At 42.5% G+C, this 25,765-nt stretch overlaps 1 protein-coding gene across 2 annotated transcripts in view; it reads left to right on the top strand.

Moving 5' to 3' along the window:
• Window positions 1-19,128: 19,128 nt before the first annotated feature.
• Window positions 19,129-25,765, top strand: part of LOC132833351 (interleukin-15-like) — a 95,913-nt gene continuing 89,276 nt past the window's right edge. For both annotated transcript variants that reach the window (XM_060851547.1, XM_060851546.1), the window contains exon 1: window positions 19,129-19,640. In XM_060851547.1, coding sequence (XP_060707530.1) covers window positions 19,566-19,640 — 75 coding nt within the window. In that variant the 5' untranslated portion in view covers window positions 19,129-19,565. The remainder of the gene's footprint in view (window positions 19,641-25,765) is intronic.

Here is a 25,765-nt window from a genome sequence, read left to right as displayed (position 1 = left end):
GTATTAGGCAAGAACGTTCGAAAGCTGATTGCGGGCAGATGTTCGCAGGTAAAGGGACAGCTGGAAAATGGGAAGCCTTCAGAAATGAGATAACGAGAATCCAGAGAAAGTATATTCCTGTTAAGATGAAAGGAAAGGCTGGTAGGTATAGGGAATGCTGGATGACGAAAGAAATTGAGGGTATGGTTAAGGAAAAGAAAGAAGCAAATGTCAGGTATAGACAGGACGGATCGAGTGATCCTTAGAAGAGTATAAAGGAAGTAGGAGTATACTTAAGAGAGAAATCAGAAGGGCAAAAAGGGACATGAGATAGCTTTAGCAAATAGAATTAAGGAGAACCCAAACAGTTTTTACAAATATATTAAGGACAAAAGGGTAACTCGGAAGATAATAGGGCCCCACAACAATCAGCAAGGCAACCTTTGTGTAGAACTGCAGAAAATGTAGGAGATACTAAATGTGAATTTTGCATCGGTATTTACTGTGGAAAAGGATATGGAAGAGATAGACTGTAGGGAAATAGATGGTGACATCTTGCAAAATGTCCATATTACAGAGGAGGAAGTGCTGGATGTCTTGAAACAGTTAAAGGTGGATAAATTGCCAGGACCTGATCAGCTGTACCCTAGAACCCTGTGGGAAGCTAGAGTAGTGATTGCTAGGCCTCTCGCTGAGATATTTGTATCATTGATAGTCACAGGTGAGGTGCCAGAAAACTGGAGGTTGGCAAACGTGGTGCCACTGTTTAAGAAGAGTGATAAGGATAAGCTAGGGAACTATAGGCCAGTGAGTCTGACCTCGGTAGTGACCTTGGAGGGAATCCAGAGGTACAGGATGTATATGTCTTTGGAAAGGCAAGGACTGATTAGGGATAGTCAACATGGCTTTATGTGTGTGAAGTCATGTCTCACAAACTTGATTGAGCTTTTTGAGGAAGTAACAAAGAGGATTGATGAGGGCAGAGTGGTAGATGTGATCTATATGGACTTCAAGTGGGCGTTCAACAAGGTTCCCCAAGGGTGACTGTTTAGCAAGATTAGATCTCATGGAATACATGGAGAACTAGCCACTTGGATACAGAACTGGCTCAAAGGTAGAAGACAGAGAGTGGTGGTGGAGGGTTGTTTTTCAGACTGGAGGTCTGTGACCAGTGGAGTGCCACAAGGTTTGGTGCTGGGCCCTCTACTTTCTGTCATTTACATAAATGATTTGGATGCGAGCATAAGAGGTACAGTTAGTAAGTTTGCAGATGACACCAAAATTGGAGGTGCAGTGGACAGTGAAGAGTGTTACCTCAGATTACAACAGGATCTGGACCAGATGGGCCAATGGGCTGAGAAGTGGCAGGTGGAGTTTTATTCAGATAAATGCAAGGTGCTGCATTTTGAGAAAGCAAATCTTAGCAGGACTTATAAACTTAATGGTAAGGTCCAAGGGAGTGTTGCTGAACAGAGAGTTTTGAAGTGCAGGTTCATAGCTCCTTGAAATTAGAATCGCAAGTAGACAGGATACTGAAGAAAACGTTTGGTATGCTTTCCCTTATTGGTCAGAGTACTGAGTACAGGAGCTGGGAGGTTATGTTGCGGCAGTACAGGACATTGGGTAGGCCACTGTTGGAATATTGTGTGCAATTCTGGTCTCCTTCCTATTGGAAAGATGTTATGAAACTTGAAAGGGTTCAGAAAAGATTTACAAGGATGTTGCCAGGGTTGGAGGATTTGAGGTATAGGGAAAGGCTGAACAGGCTGGGGCTGTTTTCCTTGGAGCATTGGAGGCTGAGGGGTGACCTTATAGAGGTTTACAAAATTATAAGGGGCATGGATAGGGTAAATAGGCAAAGTCTTTTCCCTGGGATTGGGGACTCCAGAACTAGAGGGCATAGGTTTAGGGTGAGTGGGAAAAGATATAAAAGAGACCTAAGGGGCAACATTTTCACACAGACGGTGGTATGTGTATGGAATGAGCTGCCAGACGAAATGGTGGACACTGTACAATTGCAACATTTAAGAGGCATTTGGAAGTGTATATGAATAGGAAGGGTTTGGAGGAATATGGGCCGGGTGCTGGCAGGTGGGACTAGATTGGGTTGGGATATCTGGTCGGCATGGACGGGTTGGACCGAAGGGTCTGTTTCCATGCTGTACATCTCTAGGACTCTGTTTATGATCCACATGAGACTCCCATCACTCTAATGCATCTAGTCCCGCCTGCATATCGTCTTCTTGCTTTCTTCCCCACATAATTATCCAGATTCCCAGTAATAGCACCAATGAAATCCATCCAAACTATTCTACTTGGTGGCAAGTTCCGCATTCTCACCACTCTCTGGACAAAGAGGTTTCACCTGAATTCTTGGTTTTGTTTGGTAACTGTATTGTAGGTATAGATGCTTGATATAAAAACTCAAAAGTGAAATTAACACATTTTTCTGCCTTCAGGAGAGGAGGGAAGAAGCTAAGAAAAGAAACAGCTCTGAGTACATGGAAGACAGAAATTGCTAGATTTCTAAAAACTGAAGCCATTAAGGGATAAAGGGATAGTGTGGTAAAATGGCATTGAGGCAGGTGATTAACCATGATTTACTTGAAAGACAAAGCAGACTCAGGGGGCTCAACAATATCAGTACATCAAAAATAAGTCACTGCTGTACACAATGGGTCAGAAAACTATTAATTAGACACTTTAGTTCAACTTTCACATTGTTTTGCCTTAATTTGAACACAGTAATAATATTACTGCATTGTCAGTTTCATGTCTGAAAGCTTATGAACATTGAATGCAACAGTCAATTTCACTATCCAATCACATGGCATGAAAACATGTCAAAACCTGACACCCATGTTATTAATCAGTCCACTTATAAAAAAGTTGAAAACATGAAAGAAACCTTTTAAAATCTTTCACATCTCAGTCGAGAATATTTAGAGGTGCTTTGCTTTTACACATAGAAAAAGATCTCCAGCTGAAAAGGGTTTTCAGAGCAATGCAGATGAGGATTGACAAGTTGTTTTAATGATGTGGACAGGAGGTTGTAAAGGACATCAAGGGAAAGGGCTCCAAGGAAAATCAATATTGTTTTAAGGGCGGCCAGCAGTGACATTTCACTCAATCATGTTTTGCCAGACAAGACTGGTGCCATAAATTGTAATAACAGCACCATTCTACAGATACATTAGGGTTTCTGAGATAATTTCAAATTTGTCTGTCTGCCAATATACACTGAGGGGAATTAAGATAATTTCCTAATTATTTATTCAGGGCGGCAAGCAAGTCAGAAATGTTAGTTGACATAGGAAATGACCTATACAGGCTGTTGAATCTGGCAGCTTAATTTCCACTGAAGAGAGAAAATTGAGGTCACTAAGAGAAACCACTCACTGTTCATGTGATAGTCTATTTGTTACTGCATGCAAGGCCAGACGACATACATTGTGTAGTGGAGACAAGTGTAATAAATGGGAGTTATGCAGAGGGCAGAGCCATATCAGTGAATCAAGAGGAGTGTCAAACCATCATAATGAGCAAGATAGACAACGGACAGCCAGTGGATGTGATTTGTTTGGATTTCCAGAAGGCCTTTGACAAGTTGCAGCATAGGAAGCTACTAAAAGAGATGAGTCAATGGTGTTAGGGACAAAGTATTGCCATGGATAGAGGATTGGTTGACCGGCAGAAAGCAGGGGTAAAGGGGTCTTTTTCAGGATGACAGACAGTGACTAGTGAGGTTCCAAAGAGACCAGTGTTGGAACCTCAACTATTTTTGTTATACAATAACGATTTGGATAAAGGAACTGGGGGCATTGTTACTAAGTTTGCAGATGAGACAAAAATAGGTGGAGGGACGGATAGTTTTGAGGAAGCAAGGAGAGTCCAGAAGGATTCGGACAGGCTAGCAGTGTGGGCAAAGAAGTTGCAGATGGGAACAATTTGGGAAAGTGTGAAGTTATACACTTTGGTAGGAAGAAAGGGGCATATTTTCTAAATGTGGAAAGGCTTTAGAAATCTGAAGCACAATGAGACTGAGACTTCCTAGTTCAGGATTCTCAGAAGGATAACATGTAGGTTTAGTAGACAATAAGAAAGGCAAATTCAATGTTGGCATTCATTTCAAGAGTGCAGAATACAAGAGCAGAAATGTACTACTGAGGCTGTATAAGGATTTGGTCAGACCACATTTGGAATATTGTGAGGAGTTTTGGACCCCATATCTAAGGAAAGATGTGCGGGCCTTGGAGGGGGTCCAGTGGAAGTTTATAAGATTGATCCCAATGTTGACCGGTTGGCATATTAGGATGGGTTGAGGACTCTTGGTTTTCACTGGATTGGATTTAGAAAGATGAGAGATGATCTCATTTCACCTTACAGAATACTGAGAGGCCTGGATGAAGTGATGTGGAGAAGATTTTTATAGGAAATGGATAGATAAATAGAAAATGGACATCTGTACTTTCAGAAAACCAACTGTTCCATGCACTGCATGTTTAAAAACTCTTCCCTGACAGCAAAATAGAATAGTACATTCAAGTGAAAAAAGGCTTCTGCGAGATGTCAGCATTTCAAGTGAAATGCATTTTTCCATGCTGTGAACTGAATTTGACAATAAAGATGGGAAATGAATAAATTCCACTGTTTTAATATGTTGCTCTTCCTGCCACAGGTGCATAACAATATCAAGAATGAAGGGGTTGTAAAAGGCACTGTGTGAGAGGACGGTGAGCAAGCTAGTGGAATGAGCAGGAGCTAGCGCAGACTGTAAGCTCCTGTGGAGGGCAGGTGAAGCAATGTGAAGTGAAGGAAACATTTAACTGTGGCCAACCTCGTGCAATGTCCAGGTGCCTATCACTATCTCAAACTTCAGGCACTCCTTGGTACTGTGCAGAGCTCACATGCATTCCCTATCATGAACGGTCATAAATTTTCTGACTTGGATCCGAGGAGAGGTGATTCTCAGCATGAGTGTGAATTGTTGGTACAGTAAGGGATAATTGGGAGGTGGTGGACATATGTAGGAAAGGAAGGAAGAGCAGATATTGTGCCAGATATAAGAAAGGCTATAAGTTGTAAGAGCGAAAAGTAAGTCCATCGAAAGCATGACATATTTCGGCTTTCTTGGATTGATTAACCAGCCCATGGGAATCCTTTATTAGACACTGAAGCAGAGGATCCGAAAAAAGATGATTTGATTACAATAGATATAACAATACTACATCAAATGTTTGCCTTTCTCCTTGAGAGCCACTTGCTGCAGATATAGTCTGAGGCAAGAGAAGTGCGCAGCTGATAAGCTAAATGTTTACAGGGTCACTTCCTTCTACCCTGAACCTCAGCTGTTGAGGACAATTGTCCCAAGATACAATCAGCCACTGCCATTCCTGATGAGGCTGTTCCTTATGCCCTGACTGAACAATATTTGGAACCCTAATGCCAAAAGATAGGTCTGATAGAGAAACGATATACTTGGCACAAGGGTTCATGCATGTATGGTGTAGCAGGGAATAAGGTGACCCTTATCATTCAGATTCCACTTCTTCCCATTAAGGCTTGCTCATAATTGACTCTAAGGCATGTGTGAAAGGATCTGAATATAAAAATGCTGTAAATACACCAGCATTGTTCTTCTTGCTACGTTTGCTGCACTTACATTGTTATTTATTTCCTTGGCGTTATTGTTGCTGGGAAATAAATCTGTTCATTGATGGGATTAATTTTCACGTTTTCCACCTGGTTTGTGGGTTTGGCTAGTCTAGTTGGCTAGGTGACAGGTAGGAGATGCAGAACGATGTCAAAAGCACGGGTTTAATCCTCGTGCTGGCAGTGATAATTCATAGAGCCTCTGACTCCTTGCCTTGCCTCACACTTGCACAGTAGTGTCCCTTAAGCTATATGTAACCAATTGTCTTTCTCCAACAGTCACACAGCATGAAAACTGACCCTTTGGTCCAATTAGTCCATGCCGACCGTGTCCCCAAACTAAACTAATCCACCTGCTTGCACTTGGCCCCATTCCTCCAAATCTTTCATATGCATGTACTTATCCAAATGTCCTTTTAACATTGTGACTACACTGTTTCCACCACTTCCTCTAACAGTGCATTCCACACACTTACCACTTTGTAAAAAAGAATGCCCCACATGTCCTTTTTAAATCCTTACTCTCTCATAGAGCAAGATTGTGGACTGTAATTACCCACTGTCAAATAATTCTGGGAGAAATAGTTTACCTTTGAATAATGTTTAATGCTCTTATTAGAGGTTGTTTTTGATAAAAAAAATAAAAGGTTGCAGAAGGCTATTTAGCTCTTTGAGTCTGATCTACATTTCATTATGATCATGGCTGATCATCCAACTCGCTAGTCTATTCATGCTTTTCCTCCAAATCCTTTCATTCCTTTAGTTCCAAGTGCTGTATCCACCTCCTTGAAATCATACAATATTCTAGCCTTTACTGCTTTCTATGATAGCCAACTCCACAGGCTCACCACTCTTTTGGAGAAAGAGTTTCTCCTCAGTTTATTCCTCAATGGTTTACCCATTATCCTTAAAGTGTGACTCCTGATTCTTGACTCCCCTGCTTGGGGGACATCCATCCTGCATCTTAGCTGTCTAGTCCTGTTAGAACTTTCCAGGTTTCTAAGAAACCCTTCCCCCCCCCATATTTTTCTAAATTTCAGTTCGATACTTCTAACAGATTCAACTGTGAAGTACACCTTATAAATCAGCCCCGCCATCCTAGAAATCAGACTGTTCAACTTTTGCCACACTCCTTGCATAGCAAGAATATCCTTCCTCAGATTAGGAGACCAATACCACACTCAATATCCTTTGTGTGATCTCACCAAAGCTTTGTATAATTGCAGCAAGATGTCCTTGAAAAGGTTGTGGATTAAAAATTGTGGAAAGTTGAGCGCAGATTTCTTGGTGGATGTAGGGCTAAATATAATAGGAATATTGGCAGACACATTAAAAATCATTATATTGTCACCATGAGACTAGATTTCATTTGAAAATTATAAATTTCTATTGAATTCGAAATTGACCATCTATCCTGGTGGAATTCAGTTAGATGATCTGTTGACATATACCACTATGCCACCAACTCTCTATTAGTTTACTGCTTTTAATTAAAACTAAATGCCCAATTATCAACAAAGGAGATAGTTTGTTTTAAAAGTAATACAAGACATGACTGTCGAGTTGATTACCTCGAACCAGTCTTACCACTGTTGCTCAGATCACATGCAACGGAGCAATGTATTTTCACTATAAAATATCTTTTATTAAGAAGGTCCTACAGTACTTCATGCCAATAATTCTTTTAACTTTCATCTGCAATAACTTGTTGAACATTCTTTGAACTGTTGCACAATAAATTTCCACCATTGTTATAAATTTTGCCTTTCCTTCTTTTTTTTTGCATCATTAATGGGAATATTTGATTAACTTATTCAGAGTCTCTGGATATCTTGATTCTGCTGCTACACTGGTGTCTTCCTTGTGACAGCTCTTAGGAATGTAAGTGGGGGAGGGGTGGCTGAGAATTGCGTGGCATGACTAATAACCCCAGCAAAATCCAGATTGGGATCCTCCATGATCCATTGTCAAATCACTAGCCAGATTAAGAATCATACTTCCTGCAACAACAATTTGTATTCCTGTAACCCTTTCAATACAATAAACTGTCCCAAGGCAACTGCACAAGAGAAGAATTAAGGCAAAAATTCACACTGAGACAAATCAGGTAATATTGGGGGAGATGGTCAAAGGCTTTGTCATAGGTTTCATGGAAAGTATTATGGAAGAAAGATTAGCAATTTTTTGAGGTTTAAGGAAGGAATTCTGGAGCTTAGGGGCTAGTCAGCAAAAGGCATAGTCAACAGTATTGAGACTAATATTGGGAATGTTCAGCAGGGAACATTGGGAAAGTCGAGTGCAGATTTCTTGGAGGATGTAGGGCTAGATATAATAGAAATATTGGCAGACAAAGTCAAGGTGGCACTTGGAAACAAGGATGAAAAATCTAAATTCAAGACATGAAGTTGGTTAATTTTACAGAGGTAGGTATAAATGATCTTACTGATGGGACCAGTGTGTGATTGGAAGCTCATCTCAGGGTTAATTATGAGAAATGTCTGTTCATCCACTACCATGTCGCAAATAAGCAATCTGAGAAATTAGTGATAATGGAGGAGTTGAGGGAGCTGGAAGTAAGCTAGAGCTGGTTACATGTGAAAACTGTTGCTGTACTTTCAGATGACATTTGCAAGGTTTGTGAAGGTTTGTAGCTCAGGTTGAGGTTTAGGGTGTAGGTTTGCTCACTGAGCTGTAGGTTTGATATCCGATGACATTGCTAAGGGGCAGAGTGTAGACGTTAAATAGGAAGAGACTGCTGGAGAACACCAGAGGTAAAGGTGTGAGAATAGGAAGGCAAGAACAATAGAAGGTTTACCTTTATCTTTGCCACATGGAAAGTATTTTGTGACAATGTTAAGAACTGTTTTGGTTATGGGGCAGGGGTGAAAATGTATGCGGCGGGATTCAAATCTGGAGCTGCATGGATTTGGAAGGCAATAACACATTCAAAGGTGTTTAGATATAGAATAGTTGGAGATGGATAGGTAGTTTACAAGGATATTGAAATCCAGGATTTTTTTTGAGGAGAGGAATGATAACAGTAGATCACAATGATAGTGAGGTCAGGGATGAGGAGAGAAAAGAGAGAAACTAGAGAAAGGAGACAGTGGTGTAATGGGTAAATCCCTGGACTAGTAATCCAAAGACCTAGGCTAATGTCTTAGGATCGTGAGTTCTATTTCACCAATGGCACATGATTATAATTCAATAAAATTTGGTTATGCTTACAATAGCAATGGGCAAGGATAGGTGCATATGGAAGGGAAAGAGATATAACTGGGGGAAAGGCAATTATGATGCGATTAGGCAAGATTTAGGTTGCATAAGATGGAGAAAGAAACTGCAGGGGATGGACACACTTGAAATGTGGGCTCATTCAAGGAACAGCCACTGTGGGTCCTTGATAAGCATACACCTATCAGGCAGGGAGGTAGTTGTCGAGAGAGGGAGCCATGGTTTACTAAAGAAGTTGAAGTTCTTGTCAAGAGGAAGAAGAAGGTGTGAAGGCTCACTTAGGGGGCTTGAGAGTTATAAGTTAGCCAGAAAAGATCTAAAGAGAGGGCTACGAAGAGCCAGGAGGGGACATGAGAAGTCTTTGGTGGATAAGATCAAGGAAAACCCTAAGTCCTTCTATAGGTGTATCAGAAACCAAAGTATGACTAGAGTGAGATTAGGGCCAATCAAGGGATAGTTATGGAAAGTTATGTGTGGAAATAAAAGTATGACTAGAGTAAGATTAGAGCTATTTAAGGATAGTAGTGGAAAGTTATGTGTGGAATCTGAGGACATGGGGAAGCACTTAATGAATACTTTTTAATCAGCATTCACATTGGAAAAGGGCAATGTTAGTGAGAATATGGAGATACAGGCTACAAGGTTTGATGGGATTGACATTGAATTTTTAGCAATTTTGGAAGATCTGAAAATAACTAAGATCCCTGGGCTGCATAAGATTTATCCTCAGATTCTTTGGGAAGCCAGGGAGGAGATTGCAGCGTCTTTGGCTTCAATTTTTATGTCATTGTTGACAGGAGTAGTGCTAGAAGACTGGAGGACAGCAAATGTTGTTCCCTTGTTTAAGAAAGGGAGTTGGGACCACCCTGGTAATTGTAGGCCAGTGAGCCTTACTTCGTTTGTGGGTAACGTGTTGAAAATGGTTATAACAAATAGGAATTATAATCATCTGGAAAGGAATAATTTGATGAGAGATAGTCAACATGGCTTTGTGAAGGGTAGGTTGTGCCTCATTAACCTTATTGACAAAACAGTTGGATGAAGGTAATATAGTTGATGTTGTGTATATAACCTTCAATAGAGCATTTGATAAGGTTCCACATGGTAGGCTATTGCACAAACCACAGAGTTTCGGGATTAAAGGTGATTTAGCAGTTTGGAACAGAAATCGGCTAGCTGAAAGAAAACACAGGGTGGTGGTTGATGGGAAATGTTCATCCTGGAGCTCTGCTACTAGTGGTGTGCCACAAGGATCTGTTTTGAGGCTAATGCTGTTAGTCAGTTTTATAAATGATCTGGATATGGGTGTAGAATTTTGGGTTAGTAAATGTGCGGATGACATTAAGGTAGGCAGAGTTGTGGATAGTGCCAAAAGATGTTATGGGTTACAGAGGAACATAGATAAGATGCAGAGCTAGGCAGAGGAGTGGTAAATGGAGTTTAACACAGAAAATTGTGAGGTAGTTCACTTCGGAGGAAATAACAGGAATGTAGAGTACTAGGCTAATGGTAAAATTCTCTCTAGATTACCAGAGACCTCGGTGTCCTGGTGCATAAATCCCTGAAAGGTAGATAGAGCTGTTAAGAAGGCATATGGTGTGTTGGCATTTATTGGTAGGGGGATTGAGTTTCGGAGTTACAAGGTCATGCTTCAGCTGTACAAGACATTGGTAAGGCCACACCTGGAGTATTGCATACAGTTCTGGTCACCGTATTATTAGGAAAGGGTTCAGAGGAGATTTATGAGAATGTTTTCTGCTTTGGAAGGAAGGTCTTATGAAGAAAGGCTGAGGGAACTGAGGCTGTTTTCATTGGCGAGAAGAAGGTTGAGAAGTGACTTAATCGAGATGTATAAGATAATCAGAGGGTTAGGTTGGGTGGACAGGGAGAGCCTTTTTCCTCAGATGGTGAAGGCTAACACGACGGACATAGATTTACGTTGAGAGGTGATAGATTTAGGACAGATATTAGGTGTAGTTTCTTTACTCAGAGAGTATTAGGGATAAGGAACAGCTGCTTTCAACAGTAGTAGACCCGCTGACATTAAGGGTATTTAAATGGGCATTGGACAAATATATGGATAATAATGGAATGGTATAGATTAGATGGGCATTAAATTAATTTCACAGATCAGCACAACACTGAAGGCCAAAGGGCCTGTACTGCACTGTAACGTTCCAAGTTCTAAAATCAGGAATTGAGGGCTCTTGTGACACAATGGTAATATCCCTACCTCTCAGCCAGGCGACCCAGGTTCATGTCACACCTGCTCTAGTGATGTGGAGTAACATCTCAGAATAGGTTGATTCAAAAATATTTAAAATCTGGAATTTTGAAAAATGATAGCTTAATGATTACCATTGCTGTTTGTTGTAAAAAACTGTTTGATTCACGAAGGAAATCTCCCATCCTTACCTGGTCTCGTCTTTAAGTGACTCCAGAACTACAGTTCCGTGGCTGACTCTTAGCTGTACCCTGGGTAATAAATGCTGACCCAACCAGTGAATCCTATGTCCTATGAACGATTAGGAAAAAAATGTAAGGGTACAGGACAAGGGCTGAGGAACCTTTAGAAGATGTTTTGTCCATCTTTAGAAGATGGTTTGGGTGAAGGGATTAAACTACAAAAAGTAATTTTTCACATGTTCTCAATCTTAGTGACAAAGAAGTCAGTAAGGTATCTTCCAACTTATTGCTGGAAGTAAGGCTGGAAGACACAGGGAAGAAAAGACTTTCAGAGCATGGTCAGTGGTGGAGAAAAAAGCTGGAATTATCTTTGCATTTCAGGATGATCCTGGAATAATGAACATGTTTTGTAGATGAAGGGAACAAATGTGAAATACACAGAAGGTCACCATGTGCATCAGCATTTTTCTAGATTATTACCACAAAACATGCCAACTAATCTGGGTTCCAGAAGTGTGCGTTAAGCATTTCCCTGTTCTGGTTTTTGGCTCCTGCACACAAGTGTGTGTATTTGTACTTTTCCTTTGCTGTGTCATTTGTGACACAAAGGGTATCATCTGAAATGGTTTTAGCAGGCACACTGTGATCCCTTATACTCCATTCTGCTTCTCTCCTGTTGAACAAGTGTAAAATGACAAAGATTTAAAGTGCCTTCAGTAGCACAAGCTGGAAGTCCTGCAAGATAGGACATTCTTATTATGTAGAATGCAGTCACTGGGTAATGCTGCAATGTCACTAGTGCCTGTTCGAAAGGAACCACATGAACAGAAGTTGAGGCCTGTGGTAAATCTTATGGGCACTATCAAGGCTTTATTGGAGATAGCATCTTGACATTGACTTTTTCTTAGTGTGTATCAACATTTATTAGTTACTTCCTTATTGAATGACAGTCTGTGAAAACACAGCTCTTCTGATATTGTCTCAAACAATCTTCTCTCCTTGTAAGCTTAGTGAAATGGAAGGATGGTTGCAGTGTTCATACAGAAAGTTTATAGGGAACTTGGCCTCCAATTTGGAATCTCTGCATCAACTCGTAAAAAGGGTCAGCCTTGGAAATGGTCACGTAGTCAAGCCAAAGCTTTCAGGTAAGTGATAAACAGCTATCATCCTCTAAAATGTTGGAACACTTTGAGCCCAAGTGAGATCTGGTATTGACATGCAATACCACACCGTAAGGCACTAGAATGGTATGAGCTCATAGGTGGCCCAATGGAGAGGAAGGCTCAATAGCATCCAGGACTTTGCCTAATGCAGGGTGTCAACATGCCCAAATAGAGAAGAAAGGTTTGGTGGTCATATTTGGAGTCAAGAAATTCCACCAATACCTACGGTAGTAAATTTGTAGTAATAACAGACCACAAACACCTGCTAGGCCTACTTAAAGAGTGCCACACATAGCTACAGGCCAAATTCAGCTGTAGACTCTAATACTATGTGCGTACTTTTATAAGTTGGAAAACCATCCAGGAGGCCAAGTAACAAATGTGGATGTTTTGAACCGCCTCCCGCTGGCATCTACACCACCAGTGGTACCTCTGCTGGAAGAGTCTGTAATTTAAATTTTCTAGGCACACTTTCAGTTACAGCTGACAATATCAAACTTTGGATGTAGATCCAGTCCTGGCAAAACTGGAACAGCTGGTAGTGATAAGGGTAACTGAAGGGCCATTGCAACCAGAATTAAAACTTTCAGAACCCGGAAAGACTAGATCATGGTAGAGGACAGCAGATCATCATGGAGAGCAAGAGTGATTGTCCCAAGCAAAGGTCACCACTAGATTCTAGCTGAATACTACCAGCGGTTTCCAAAACAAAGATGCTGTCGAGAAGTTATGTCTGGTGGTCAGGTTTGGATGCAGACATAGCCATGTTGGTGGGACAGTGCCAAAAATGCCAACAAGGACAAAACTTACCACCAGCAGTTCCCTCACACTTGTGGGAATGTCTGGATAATCCCTGGACTCAGTAACACATTGCATGCCCTTTCATGGGCTCAATGTTCTTAGTCATTGTAGATGCCCATGCAGAGTGACTAGACATGCATAAAGTTCACTTTAATAACAGGGACAATGATAGAAAATTGCCTGCATCTTGTTGGGCCGAAGGGCCTGTTTCCACACTGTAGGGAATCTAATCTAACCTAATCTTCTGCAATACACAGAAACCTGGAAATATTAGAAACAGATAATGGCCCAGCAGGGAATTTGAGCATTTCCTAAAGTTGAATGGCATTCGACATATAAGGACAACTCCATAACATCCATCATTCCATGGTCTGGCAGAAAGAGCAGTCCAAACTTTGAAGGCAGACCGACAGCTTCTCTAGATACCAAACTGTTCCTGGTCTCATTTGATTACAGGACCACCCCTTATGCAAGTACATAGACAGCTCCAGCAGAGTTGCTAACGGGGAGATGACTCGCATCAGGTTAAAACTGATCTTCCTGGGATGAATGTGAAATGACATCAGAAATGCCAATGCTGGGCACAAGATACTGCTAAGCGAGACAGACACTTCAGGAGACAAAGTTTGGTACAGGAACCACAGGAACGGCCCTGCATGGGGTAAGAGGCATGGTCAATGTGAGGTCAGATCTAGTGACGTATAAAACCTGGATAGATGCAGCCGTACTGAATAAGTACATGGATGACATGAAAGCTGCAAACTCACAATCGGAGCAGGATCAAACCTACCCTGATCCTCAGAAAAGTCAGAAAGGTTGGCAGCATCCGTGGGTTCTCCCTCTCTGTCAAGCATTGAAGATACCTCAGAAAGGGAGACAGACAGGGTGGATATTGTCTCCTGAATGCCTCACTGCCTGAAAAGAAAACAAATTTCTTCCAAGATACTCCAAGTGCAAGAGGCAAGCTACTGTGCATTATATGCTACCTGTACCTGAGGCAGGGTCCGAGGAACTTGACCCAGTGCTAAAATGCCCCAGGAAGAGCCACAAGAAAAAAAAACAGCCTATGCCCTCATTCTCATGGATGTATACTAATTATAATGAGGTCAGTAAGGTGGACTTGTGAGGGAGCTAGCTGTCTCTGAGGGAGCTGGATCAGTGTCAAGGATTTTCCACATGTAAATAAAGGGTGGCTTGGTGATGGGATACTGGCTTCTGTGGAGTTATTTCACTGGTGGTACAATCAAACTGGTCAGCCTCTCCCCTTGGAGAAAGGGAGGACTGCAGATCAGAGTTGGAAAGTGTGGTGCTGGAAAAGCACAGCCAGTCAGACAGTATCTGAGGAACAGGACAGTCGACATTGAATCAGATTTCCTGAAGAGCTTATACTCAAAATGTCGACTTTCCTGCTCCTCAGATGCTGCCTGATCAGCTGAGCTTTTCCAGCACCACACTTTTTGACAGCTTTGCCCTTGGTCGTTCACTCAACAGACTTTACTCTGCTCCTTTTCATCAGCAGCAGTAGAACACCCAAGTGGATATACAATGTCTTTGGAGTATTAAGACAACTTTGAGAGAGACTCAGGAATAACTAATCGCATGCTGGAAAGAAAACCTACAGCTTTGCAATTCCCTTTCTGGATGTCCATAGTTTACTGTCATCTGAAAGCCATACACCATGCTATTAAAGGGATCTTTATGAGAAGATCCATTATTAGCCCTAACTTATGTTGCGAAAATTATATTTATTAATGTCAAATATTAGGCAGTTACATTGCTGTAGTAAATTTCAAAGGAGAGCTTCAAGGTGAGAAGATGACTTTTATTCCAATTTAGGCGATGCCAGTACTGGTGGAGTGGTGAAAACATTCAGCAATTTGTGGAAAGTCAAAATTCATGGCATACCTCTTACTCACCACAAATTGCAACAGTTTGTGAATCAGTAGTAGTGGTGAGTCATGATTTTCCCAACAATTTCTGGCCCAATGCCACAGTCAGTTTATTCCTTACTCCAAGAAAATGCGCCAAGCTGCTCAATCACAAATGCGTGTGAAAATATGAAATGCAAAGTAAGTTTGCAAATGTAACCTCTGCCATGTAGATTCAACCTTTGTGTTGGTGTTGTTGGGTTGTGAACTCGGCCCGGACAATCACAAAGGCCAATCTCCCATCTATAGAATCCATCTACCATGCCCACTGTCAAGGAAAGGCTGCCATCCCACCTGGCAATGTTTTTCTACCACTGGGAGAAGGTACAGAAGCTCGAACACACTCACCAGCCGGTTTCAAAACAGTTTCTGCCCTACTGTTGTTTTAACACTGAATGGACTCACAAACTCTTGCCATTCTCCTGTATCTGTGTTTTTGTTTTTGCTGCTGTTTATCTATTATTTACTTATCTGTGCTACTTAACTAAGTGATCTGCCTGTATTGCTCACAGGACAAAGCTTTTCACTGTGCCTCAGTACACGTGACAATCAATTCAATTCAACTCAATTCATTTTTTTCAATTCTTTGGCTTGAATTTTATTTTTTAAAAATCAAATATAATTGAACTTTTATACCAATTTCCCAAGATAAGGTTGCCGTAAATATTTTACTTTAAATGCATATGAAATAAATTGTTATCTCCAATGCAAAGGTGACAAGGCTTGTTGGACCTTTTAAGCCATATCAGTATTACAGGTAAAGAATGCAGTGTACTTTTGTAACTTTAGGGAGGTGTGGGTCAATGTCCCTGTACTCAACCAACCTGCCTGATATTGAGAAAAATCTGCTTACCACTTCCCCTCTTGACAATCTCAAAAAGAGTCACTTGTCACTAAAGTCATACAATGGCCTTAGCACAAACTATGGCTTTTAGCCCATCATATCCTTGCTGGCATCCTGCAAGATAAATTTAGCTAGCCTTCGGCCTCCCTTTCTCTGTGGGAGTAGTAAGTGTGAGGACCAGGGGCTGCTGGGAAGGCAAATTTATCCTTTAAAAACTTACCTCGTGTATAGATGGAGCGCACGCCAATCAGGAGCGGATATGCTGACTAAGTGAGGTAATAAACTTGGGTGTTGCTTTACCCAAAACGCCACTTAGGCATTGTCTCCCACCCACCCTCTTTCTCTAATTAAAGAAAAAGAATCTGTGTGCCAGATTGGTAAGGTTACTAGATTTATTAAAATCCCAATAGTCTCTTTGGGAATTCAAAACAGTGTGAATAGATGTTAGGGGAGTTGAATGCTCCTCCTGTAGAACTTGGGAGGTAAGGGTTACCTCTAGTGTCCCACTGACGTCATCTGCGGGAAGTGCACCCATCTCCAGCTCTTTGAAAACCGTATTAGGGAGCTGGAGCTGGATGAACTTCGGATCATTTGGGAGGCTGAGGGGGTAATTGAGAGGAGCTACAGGGATGTAGTCACACCTCAGATACAGGTTAAAGGCAGATGGGTTACAGTCAGGGGACGGAAAGGGAACAGCCAGACAGTGCAGGAATCCCCTGTGGTCATTCCCCTCAATAACAAGTATACCATTTTGGATACTGTTTAGGGCGGGGCTCGGGCGGGGGGGGAATGACTACCAGAGGTAAGCAATGGGGTATAAACCTCTGGCACAGAGTCTGTCCCTGTTGCTCAGAAGGGAAGGAGAGAGAGGAGAAGAGTAGTAGTCATTGGGGACTCCATAATTAGGGGGACAGATAGGAGATTCTGTGGGAACGAGAGGGACTCGCAGTTGGTGTGTTGTCTCCCAGGTGCCAGGATCTATGATGTCTCAGATCGTGTTTTCAGGATTCTTAAGGGAGAGGGGGAGCAGCGCAAAGTCATGGTCTACATAGGCACTAGTCACATAGAAAAAGGGTTGGGGTGTAAGGCAGAAATTCAAGGGGCTACAGTGGAAGCTTTGAGCAAGAACAAACAGAGTTGTTATTTCTGATTTGTTACCCATGCCACATGCTAGCGAGGCAAGGAATAGGGAAATAGAGCAGTTGAACATGTGGCTACAGGGATGGTGCAGGAGGGATTCAGATATCTGGATAATTGGGACTCATGCTGGGGTAGGTGGGAACGCTACAAATGAGCCAGAGGGTTACCAATATCCTGGGCGGAAATTTGCTAATGTACTTCAGGAGGGTTCAAAACTAATTCAGCGAGGGAATGGGAACCTTGTTATAAAAGGTGTATAAGTATACTGTACCTTTAAGAAAGTTAATAGCTGGCAGAACTACCTGACAGCACCAAATGTTCTAAACAAGACATAAAGTAACCTTTCAGTCCAGCAGCTAGAGTAGCTGGTTGACTGGAGACAAAAACAATTCGAATTAGGCCAACCCCCCCAAAATACCAAACTCCAATCTAGTTTGAATTTCGTATGGTGACAATATTAAAAAATCAATGACACAACCTTATGCTTTGGGGTATAAATCAGGAAAACAAGAACAGTTGAGGAGAACTGCCAAAATACCAATAGAGGGGACATAGCTTTAAAGTGAGGGGCGGCAGATATAGGACATATGTCAGAGGTAGGTTGTTTAGTCAGAGAGTAGTAAGGGTGCGGAATGCCCTGCCTGTAACAGTAGTAGACTCGCCAGCTTTAAGGGCATTTAAATGATCATTGGATAAACATATGGATGAAAATGGAATAGTGTAGGATAGACAGGCTTCAGTTTGATTCCAAGGGTCAGTGCAACAGATGGCTGAAGAGCCTGTACTGTGCTGTAATGTTGTATGTTCTATACCAAGCACAAAGTAAGACGACTATGATTTCTGGATGTCAACAATTGCAGCCCCAGGACATCGCTGCAGGACTTCCAGAGGGGAGTGTATTAGGCCCAAACACCTTCAGTTTCTTCAATCACCTCCCCTCTATCACAAAGATCCGTCTCCGCCACATCTGTACCCAGGATGACCAATTACACCTTAGAAAGTCCCAGATGGCCACTTTCCTCCATGATCGCAACTTCCCTTCCTATGGTGGTTGACGGTGCCCTCCAGCACATCTACTCCACTTCACTCACCACCACCCTTGAACCCCACCCCTCCCAATGCAACAGCACAGAAACCCCAGGTCCTCACCTTCCATCCCACCAACCTCCACATATAACACGCCATCCTCCGCCACTTTTGCCACCTCCAAATGGACCACCAGAAACATATTTCCCTCCTCACCCCTATTAGCGTTCCGAAAAGACCATTCCCTCCGCAACTCCCTGGTCAGGTCCACACCCCTCCACCACCAGCCCACACCCCACACACCACACACCACTCCTGACACCTTTCCCTGCCACTGCAGGAAGTGCACATCCTGTGCCTACACCACTCCACTCACCTCCGTCCAAGGCCCCAAGGGATCCTTCCACATCCGTCAGAAATTCACCTGTACCTCTACCAATGTCATCAACTGCATCCATTGCACTTGGTGTAGTCGCCTCCACATCAGGGAAACAGGACGCCTTCTTGCGAATCATTTCAGAGAACATCTCTGGAACACCCACATCCACCAACCCCACCGCCCTGTAGCTGAACGCTTCAACTGCCCCTCACACTCTGTCAAGGACTTGCAGGTCCTGGGCCTCCTCCACCATCAAATTGTTACTACCTGATGCTTGGAGGAGGAACACCTCATATTCTGCCTTGACACCCTGCAACCATAGGGGATGAATGTGGATTTCAACAGCTTCCTCATTTCTCCTCCCTCACGGACCCATTACCCCAGCCTCCAACTCGGCACCACCCTCTGGACCCGTCCATCACTTCCCCCTCTGAACCTACCAACTTCTCCCTCACCTTCATCTACCTATAGCTTTCCCAGCTCCCTTCCTCCCAGCAGCCCACCCCTCCCCTATTTATCCCTCAGCCCAGACCCACAAGCCTCATCCCTAAAAGGTCGATTCTCCTGCTGTGCTTTTCCAGCCCTACACTGTGGACTCTGATCTGCAGCCCTCCCTGTCAGCGATGTGAGTGAGGAAGGAACCGGTGGAAGCAGGCACGCACACTGTTTGTTGCGTCTGGTCGCGATACGTGATATTTCGGGCTTCCTCGACTTTGGTTTGCATTTTGAACTTTCTCTTTCACAAGTGTGCGAGCCGGGACAGACACACACACCAACAGGCAGCCAGCTGCTGAACATAGAGGCTGCTTCCAGCCCCAATCCACCGGGTGTGCCTCTGAGCTGGGCTTATTTGGAATTAGTGCTTCTCTCTCTATTCCGTGTGTGTGAGTGTGAGAGAGAAGCTTTGCCCCCGTCGCTGAAGACCCTGTCCTGAGTCAGACAGCCGCCGAGATCATGAACGCCGGCCTGCGGTTATTGAAATCCCTGGCGTGAAGAGGGTGTAAAACGGGCGAATGAACCCACTTGTGTGCATCTTCGCCTTAACTTTCACCAGGCTGTCGCTTATGCAGTTCGCTCTATTCACACAGGTAACTCGGTGCCTCTTGGCGGGTGAAGTATTTTGTTTTGTTTTCCAGTTAACGCCTTTTTGTTCGAAACGGCACGATATGAAAACAAAATGTCAAGTGCACGCCTCCCTCATTGAGTTATTGAGCTGATTTTTGTAAACTTGTACCGTGTGTTATATATTCCCCCGTCTTCCCTGGAGCACTGGGCTCTAGAATTGGTGAGGTGTCCGGTCAAGAGTCAACTGGGGTCACTTATTGTTTTCTGGCGCGCACCTTTACAACGAGTCCCTCTCCCACTGCAAATCCCGGGTCATTTCCTCTGCCCTGTAGCTCTTCAAACAATGTCCTGAAGCAAACTCGCTACCACAGTCACATTTGCTTCCTCAGTGCCTGCCTCCTTAACCAACTCATCCCACACGGACTCCGGGCCACCTTTAAACCAGCAGAGTTTGGACCCGAACAGGACAAACAGTACAGACTACAGATTCAAAAACACCAAGCGCTGAAGCCAGTCAACTTTAAACGCTGCACGCTTTCCAATTCTGAATTAGCTAGTGTTAAGGTTTCAATTGGTGCAAGAGTTGCCACAATTAACATCGTCTGTGGTGGCAGTGTCTCTACCTCTCAGCTAAGAGGCCTGGTTCAAGTTTCATCTGTAGGAAGTGTCTAGCCTTTAGCAAGACTTGATGTGAAGCTTAGTCTCTCTCCCCCTCCAACAGTCATTTTGTTTTTAAAATAATGTTTTTTAAGTTAAATGCATTGCATGTTTCTCCAGTGGTGAGAACTTCCATAGGAATGCCATGCTGAGGGTAATTATAATATTAGGGAGTATGCCCCTTCATTTTTCTCCTACACAACAGATATGGGACCAAAGTTTTAGGTCATGGAATAAAAGGGCCAGTGACAATGTGGGTTCCATGTGTTAGACTGGTTGCTAAGGTCAGGTCAAATGGGATACAGGATGAATTAGCCACTTGGATACAAAATTGAAGGTAGGATTAAAGGTTTGTCGAAGAGGGATGCTTTTCAGACTGGAGATCTATGTGCCACAAGGATCAGTGCTGGGTCCACTTCTTTTCATCATTTTTATAAATGATTTAGATGTGAACAGAGATGACATAGTTAGTATGTTTGCACATGACACCAGAATAGATGGGGCTGCCTTTTGGAAGGAATCTGAAGGCATTGGAGAATGTACAAAAGGGAATTAGTAGAGTGTTTCCAGGGACGAGGAACTATGACGATGGGTTTAAGAAACTGGAAACAAAAACAGAAACTTCTGTTGTTCCTGATTTCCAACATTCACAATTCTTTTGGTTTTTTTTGTAGAAACTGGGATTGTTTTTGCTGGAGAAGTGAAGGCTGAAAGGAGAACTGATTGTTTTTAAAAAAAGAGATTTAAAATTCTACAGTATCTGGTCTCCTTATCGGAAAGATGTTGTGAAACTTGAAACAGTTCAGAAAAGATTTAAAAGGATGTTGCCAGGGTTAGAGAATTTGAGCTATAGGGAGAGGCTGAACAGGCTGGGGCTGTTTTCCCTGGAGGCTGAGGGGTGACCTTATAGAGGTTTACAAAATTATGAGGGGCATGGATAGGATAAATAGCAAAGTCTTTTCCCTGGGGTCCGGGAGTCCAGATTAGATGGCATAGGTTTAGGGTGAGAGAGGAAAAATATAAGAGACATAAAGGGCAACTTTTTCACCGAGGGTGGTTTGTGTATGGAATGAGCTGCAGAGGAAGTGGTGGAGGCTGGTACAATTGCAACATTTAAGAGGAATTTGGATGGGTATATGAATAGGAAGGGTTTGGAGGGATATGGGCCAAGTGCTGGCAGGTGGGACTAGATTGGGTTGGGATATTTGGTCGGCATGGACGGGTTGGATTGAAGGGTCTGTGTCCATGCTGTACATCTCTATGACTATGTCGGCATAAAATCTTTCCACTCATGAAAGAACTGAGGACAAGAGGGTACAGATTTTAAGTAATTAAGTGGGGGAAAAAAAGTGTGATTATGGAGGGAAAGAATTCTTCACATAGTGAATGATTACAGTATGGAACACACTGCCTGACTAGTCGAGTCAGATTCGATTGAAGCATTCATAGGAGAATTGGGCTGTGATTTGATAAGAAACAATGAGTAAAGTTATAAGAGAAATGAGGAGTATTTGAGATGCTCATTTGGAGAGCTGGTGCAGACAGCATGGGCTTTGTTGCCTCTTTCTAAACTGTACCAATTCTATAATTCTTTTTAGTGGCTGTGTTTATGATTGCACATGGAAGAAGCAAATGTCACATTTTAATAATTTTCATAATTCTTCAGGTTTTGGCATGTAAATATTATAGTCTTAAATTACCCCAAGTATACTGTATAATTGTTTTCAGCAAACATATCAGAATACATATTTTAACCCCTTTTGACGCTTGTCTATCTTTGCTCATTCCTGTTCTTTGAGGGCTGAAGAGGAGGAATTTCATATTGTAATTTTGTTTTTAATTGGTGGTAGTTCAGGGGCCAATGAAAAACCTATTCAGCAACTTATTCTTTTTGCTTTACTTGAGGGGAGATCCAAAACATAATGTGACATTATTCAGCTAAAGTGCCTTAAAGTATAGAAGAATACCATGTAATATCTAGTTCGCGGTTTTATGGGCTGTTAAATTGAATTCACTCAAAAATTAAACTCTTTGATATTAATACAGGGCAGACTTACTCAACATCTCTATAATCCTCATATTTCCAAATCTTTCTTTACAAGCTTACTCGATGTCTTGTACTGGCATTTTCTGTAACAACACAAGCATGAAATTGCACTGATGTGCTTACCATAACCTGCATCTCTAGTTCATCCACCCTCATAGCAGTAGAAGCACTGTAACTCAACACTTCCCACTTGCAGTATTGCACTAGCAAGCCCTGTTTGACATGGCATAAAATCCAGGAGCTAAAAACTGAAGTATTTTTATTAAATTTTTAAAGCGAGTAAGTCGAATGATATCTATTTTAGAATTTACTCTGGGTAATAGAAAGTTGCAGAATAGAATTCCTTGTTCTGGAATGCCTGCCAAATTAAAGACAGGAAAAACTGCTATTCTCCTGACCCAGCACCGCCAAAACAAAGAACTCATGGCGATGGTGAGAGAAATTAAATGTACTCTGTTTGCAGGAAGTCCCAAAAGCAGCATGTCTTGAGAAAATTAGAATCCTAACATGCCAAAATCTGAGCTCATAAATTACAAAAATAATTAAAATTCTCGAGTGAATTCTTCCAAATAAAGAAGGCAACATCTCCTCATGCTGGAATTACCCTGAGTGTCTGCTTCCCACTCAGTGGCAGCCAGTTGTATTGCTAACAAAACACATTCTGCATGTCTTAGTAAATCAAAATGATTGTATCAAGGGGAACTTAAGTTTCAGTATTCAAGAAGAAACTTTTTTTGGAGTAGGAATTTGACAGCCGACAATAGATCGCTGTGCAAGACGAAGATAGAAAATACAACATGGATTCCATTATCACAAGTATGCTAGATAGTGGCTGCGTTACTGGACAAATCCAGAAACCCCCAGTAGTAATGCAGGATATGATTTAAATGGCAGCTGAGGAAATCAAATAAAATTGAAGAAAATCTGGAATAAAATGCCAGCATAGTAATGCTGACTATCAACTACTAGATTGTTGTAAAAACTTCTCAGGTTTATAGATCTTCTTCAGCAAAGGAATTTGGCTGTTTATCCTCAGTCTGGCATAGATGTGGGTCAAAACCCACAGTAGTGTGGTTCTTTTTTTTAACTGCCTTCGAAGTAGCTTAGCAAGCATTTAATTATAGCCAAGAAAGTGACTAATCATCTTCTCAAATGCAATTAGAGATAGGTAGTAAATGCTGGCCTTATCAGTGGATAGGTGGAAGAAAAGTGCGAAAGACTGTAATTTATAAAAATTGCATAACAAAACCTTCAAGCTCTCCCTCTAATGTTTACATGACACATTTGATGAAGCACATTATTTTGTGGCAGAATAGTTTTTCCAGTTTCTTTTTAAGAAACGTACAGTTGAGCAGAAACATCAGTTTTGAATCTTTTCCTGACTAGAACAGACTTTATTAGAAGCAATACTCATGGGAAATGGGTTCCCAGCTCTTTTATTTAAACAGCATGTTTGGACATCTTATGACCCATATGTGGCACAAGATGCTTATGAGAACCAAGTGCTTATTTATCTATTTATATATTTATTTTTCTGTCCAGTGATGCTATTACAGATCTCTAAATGTCTTTTTTTGACTACCACCAAATTGCCCTTGTTACAAATTAAGCAAACGATAATCAAACTTTACTCACTAGAGTGAGTATAACCATTTTTTAAAAAAAAATAAGGTGAGGAAAGAGGAGGGAACTAAATTAAGGTAGATTTGGAGGGTTTAATAATGATCTCCAACTTCCACTGTGCCCAACTGTCTCTGAAAGTTTCAAGGGTATTATTGGACACCACTTGCCACCTCACCAAAGATACTTGATATAAACATGGTTTGGAGATGCCGGTGTCGGAATGGGGTGTACAAAGTTAAAAATCACACAACACCAGGTTGTAGTCTAACAGCTTTAATTGGAAGCACTAGCTTTGAGAGTACTGCTCCTTCATCAGGTGGTTGTGGAGGACACAATTGTAAGGCACAGAATTTCTATAAAGCTAGTGCTTCCAATTAAACCTGTTGGACTATAACCTGGTGTTGTGATTTTCAACTTTGATATGAACATAGTTGTGGAAGAATGGAAGGCAGCCGGGGACTACGACCCCCCGTCCACTGCCTGCTGTCTTGACCTGTGAATCTTCACAAAGGCCAGGCCCATTAGGAGATTCTTTGACTTCACTGCTCCTCTCTGAACAGGGCCAAAGTCCAGGAGTGTGAGGCCGAAGTGCCATCTAAAGAACTGTGACATTTTAAAATAAATAATCAGAGAGGATATAATCACTCACAATCAATAAATATATAGTTCACTGACCACAGCACTGTAAAAATAAATAAATGGGCTGTGAACCACTGCTGTCAGCAATTGCACAGGACTGCTGTATGCAACACTCTCCACCCAGGTCCCAATTGTAAAGCAGGAGGACTCCCGTGTAGAGAGCCTTTCACTGAGGATCTACACCACGGTGTGTCCAGGCTGTGAATAAAGCAGAAGAAATGGGTGGTATACAGCAGCAGCCATATAGGAAACTCCCTCTCACCAGTCAGAAGGACACAGACAGCATTACAATGACATGGCTCAGGTTGTGGGCCATGAAGTCTGAGGGACACTTTGGAGCCCCAGGGTTGATGCGAAATTCTGTCTGAGAAGGCACACATGCAGGCCAGATCCCATTGACATTAGAATGGCCTCCCTTCGTCTGAGCACTGCTGTTTTCGAACAGTAGATAGCATTGGCCATGAGCTGGACGCCAACACTGCCTTGTTTGTAAATTCCTGCGGCAACATCCAGCCCAGGCCTTTGCCACCCAGCACGACCCTGACTCTGGTAACATCCTCCCTGCCCGCACCAAGGTCCATGGCTCTCCCCTCCGCCAGCCACCGAACCTGCGATTTCTGAGCAGAAGCTGTCTGACAACCGCCACTTCTGATGGTGGGAAGACCTGGCGTGAGCTGACGGACTACATTCCAGACGTTAATCAGATCCTGGCAGCGTCCGAGGGAGACCTGAAGATGCTCACCGTCTATGAATAGGAGTTGCATGTCACTGATCCAGTGGCTGAAATGCATTGCCAGGTCACACCTTTGGGGGGAGGCTCGATTGTAAAGGTATTGCTGCTGCAAGGTATGAAGGCGGAAAGTCGCCACCTGGTTACAGAGGCATGCTGGTGGCTCACTGCTCTCCTCAATGGGGGGGGGGGGGGGGAGTATTCTGAACCTCTGTGGTGACGCAGTTCATCTTGATCACCATCTTCTGGATTTTACTGACAAAGTCAAGAGGAGGAGTCAAAGGAACCAGCCAGTATCACGGCATTAAGGCCACCAGCCGGTTTATGACCAGTGCTCAAGCTGTGTGAGATAGCACTCTAAGCAGTCCAGCATAGCACCTGAGGCATCTAGAGACTTATGCATCCAGCTCCTGCCAGTTCATTGGCCAGGATTCCTCAGCCAGGCGAAATAG

Source organism: Hemiscyllium ocellatum, chromosome 36 (genome assembly GCF_020745735.1).
Source record: "Hemiscyllium ocellatum isolate sHemOce1 chromosome 36, sHemOce1.pat.X.cur, whole genome shotgun sequence".
In the NCBI taxonomy this organism is placed as follows: Eukaryota; Metazoa; Chordata; class Chondrichthyes; order Orectolobiformes; family Hemiscylliidae; genus Hemiscyllium; species Hemiscyllium ocellatum.
This window is presented reverse-complemented; position numbering and strand designations above follow the sequence as displayed.